Here is a 2,603-nt window from a genome sequence, read left to right as displayed (position 1 = left end):
CCCCAATTTTTGTGGCCTTCTTTTTTTTTTTTAAGCATATGTACATATCTTTTCTATATTCAAACCTATTTATTATTTGTTTTTTGGTACTTCTGCATGAATAAACATGTTTCATATAAAAACCTCTTGTTGCCCCTCCTTTCTTATTCAATACTGCTGACCTGGCATGATCTGTCTAAATATATAATAATGAATCACATTCTTATATTTAACACACTTGAATAAATGAGAAAAGACTGTTGCTGTCAAGGCACAGGTGTTTATTGCACTATTAAAACAACAGAACAATAACCATGAGCAATGCAGAAAGCAGTCAAAGGGCATGGTTAAAATAAGTCTGTAAAGCTGCTCTGATGTCTGCCCCCTCTACTGCAGCGGTGTCTTCCAGTGCCTGTTCGGGGGGCTGATTGTGAGCATGTCTTTCAGGTGGGAGATCGGCCATGAAGTTATCGCCATGCTCCTCGCAGATGTTGTGTAGTACGCAGCAGGTCAGCGACATCTTCTGGCTGAGCTCCAGTTTGCAGTCGTTCCTCTTTAGAAGGCATCTCCATCGCCCTTTCAGTCTCCCAAAAGCCATCTCAACCACAGACCGAGCACTACTCATCCTGTAGTTGAAAGTGCGCTGTTCAGGTGTCAGTCTGCCAGTGTCAGCAAAGGGTTTCATGAGCCACTGCTGCAGAGGATATGCTGGATCACCGATGAGGTAATGCCCAACATTACAGCCAGAGATTGCCACCTTGCTTTGCCCCATCAGCTGTCCATCACTCAGCATCTCCCACAGCTTTGACTGGCGCAGGACTCTGGCATCATGGACACTACCGGGGAAGCCAACACACACATCCCAGAATTGTCCTCTCCCATCCACAACAGCTTGCAGGACAATGGAATGCCATCCTTTTCTGTTGTAGTAGTCCTTGGGGTACTGTTGTGGTGCAATTATGGGGATGTGGCTGCCATCTATTGCACCCACACACTGTGGGACCCTCCAACGGCTGCTGAAGAACCTGGCCATCTCTATCATCTTTGTGGCATCTGGTTGCACAATGTGCACAGGAAGAAGCACTCGGATAACAGCGTTGCAAAACTCTTGGACGCAGTTAAACACTGTGCTCAGGCCCACACCGAAAAGATGGCTGATGGTCCGGTATTCACCGCCGGTGGCGAGCTTCCAAATGGCGATGGCAATCCTCTTCTGCACAGGGACACACAGGCGGTAGTTGGTGTCTTGTTTTGCCAGGATATCCTTGATGTTATCGCAGATGTACTGGAAAGACTCTCGGGACACACGGAAGTTGTTTATGAACTGCTGCGCCGTGAAATCGGGAACAATGGAGTCCCACCAGTACCGTGAACGTGGCTGAGCCCAGACAACATGCGACCTCCGCCCCGTAATGTGCCCAAGGACAGTCTAAAAAGACAAAGACAACACATATGACTCTCATGTTGCGCGTATCTTTTAAGCTAACATAACAAGCTAAAAGATGTAAGTAGCCGAGCCACAAACGGCTGCTAACAATAGCTAACAACAACAGGTTCATCTCATAATCAAAGTGTTTTTGATAATTACCTCTCTCCTCAAACGTAGCCGTCGCTTGTTCCGACCACAAATACGGCGGTTTGCCAGCAGTAACTGCGTTTTCCGCCTCTGGTTCACGATGTAAGCTTGCAAAATAACAAGCAGCACCTGCATAGCAACGATCATGTCCTCCATGTTGGTTGTTGTGATTCTGAGCGCGCGTCTCGCAGACCTACAACCTAACCTAACCTACACCCACACTGCGCGTCATCACGTTTTCCGCTGACGTAATGACGTGGCTCTGACTTAGCTCCGGCTGGCTGCTGGCCGGTGGAAAAGCAAACCGGTTCTTTGTTGGCACCAGTTTAGCACCAGTTTAGCACCGGCTCTAGCACTGGCTCCGAACTAGCACCAGGTTCTCTCTGGTGGAAAAGGGGCAATAGACTACAACCAGTACGTGGGTGGTGTTGACCTGTCAGATGCCATGATTAGTTATTACAGCGTGAGCCACAAGACCACAAAATGGTACAAGACTTTTTTTTTTTTACCATTTTCTTGACATCGCTGTGGTGAACAGCTTCATCTTGTACAAGGAACTCTGCAAAACCAGGAATGACCCAAAGCAGATGACTCACAAAGAGTTCAGGGAGAAGCTTGCAGCAGAGATGCTGGAATTTGCCAAGGGCTCAGCACCACTGCCATCACCACGTGCCACCTGCATGCCCATGATCTATGGTGGGGATGCCACCAAGGCGCGGAAGTACTGCAAGAGGTGCAGTCAGACTGGCAACCTTCGAGTGAAGACACCTGTGCATTGTAGGAAGTGTCAGGTCGCTCTGTGTTTCACCCCCCAGAGGAACTGTTTCCAACTATGGCACGATGCAAAGTAGAGGCAGAAGAGAAACAATTTGCTTGTAAATAGTTTGTAAATACTTCGTTCATTTTTTTACATTTTTTTCAATTTTTTGCACTTTACATTTCAAGTTTTTTCGCTTTTACACTTTTATGTCTTTATTACAGTTGTGTATTTAGTTTTGCAAATATATCTGCTCCAGTTGGAGTCAAATGTTACTTCCTTTGTATGGTT

General features: G+C 46.7%; 1 protein-coding gene across 1 annotated transcript; it reads right to left on the bottom strand.

The window, feature by feature from the left end:
* Window positions 1-200: 200 nt before the first annotated feature.
* LOC115366730 (protein ANTAGONIST OF LIKE HETEROCHROMATIN PROTEIN 1) lies at window positions 201-1,700 on the bottom strand. The gene is made up of 2 exons (XM_030062312.1): window positions 1,568-1,700; window positions 201-1,408 (listed from the first exon to the last, which is right to left on the bottom strand). The coding sequence occupies exons 1-2, from the start codon at window positions 1,688-1,690 to the stop codon at window positions 314-316; spliced, it is 1,218 nt and encodes a 405-aa protein (XP_029918172.1). The 5' UTR covers window positions 1,691-1,700; the 3' UTR covers window positions 201-313.
* Window positions 1,701-2,603: the final 903 nt, after the last annotated feature.

Source organism: Myripristis murdjan, chromosome 10, assembly GCF_902150065.1.
Source record: "Myripristis murdjan chromosome 10, fMyrMur1.1, whole genome shotgun sequence".
Classification (NCBI taxonomy): Eukaryota; Metazoa; Chordata; class Actinopteri; order Holocentriformes; family Holocentridae; genus Myripristis; species Myripristis murdjan.
This window is presented reverse-complemented; position numbering and strand designations above follow the sequence as displayed.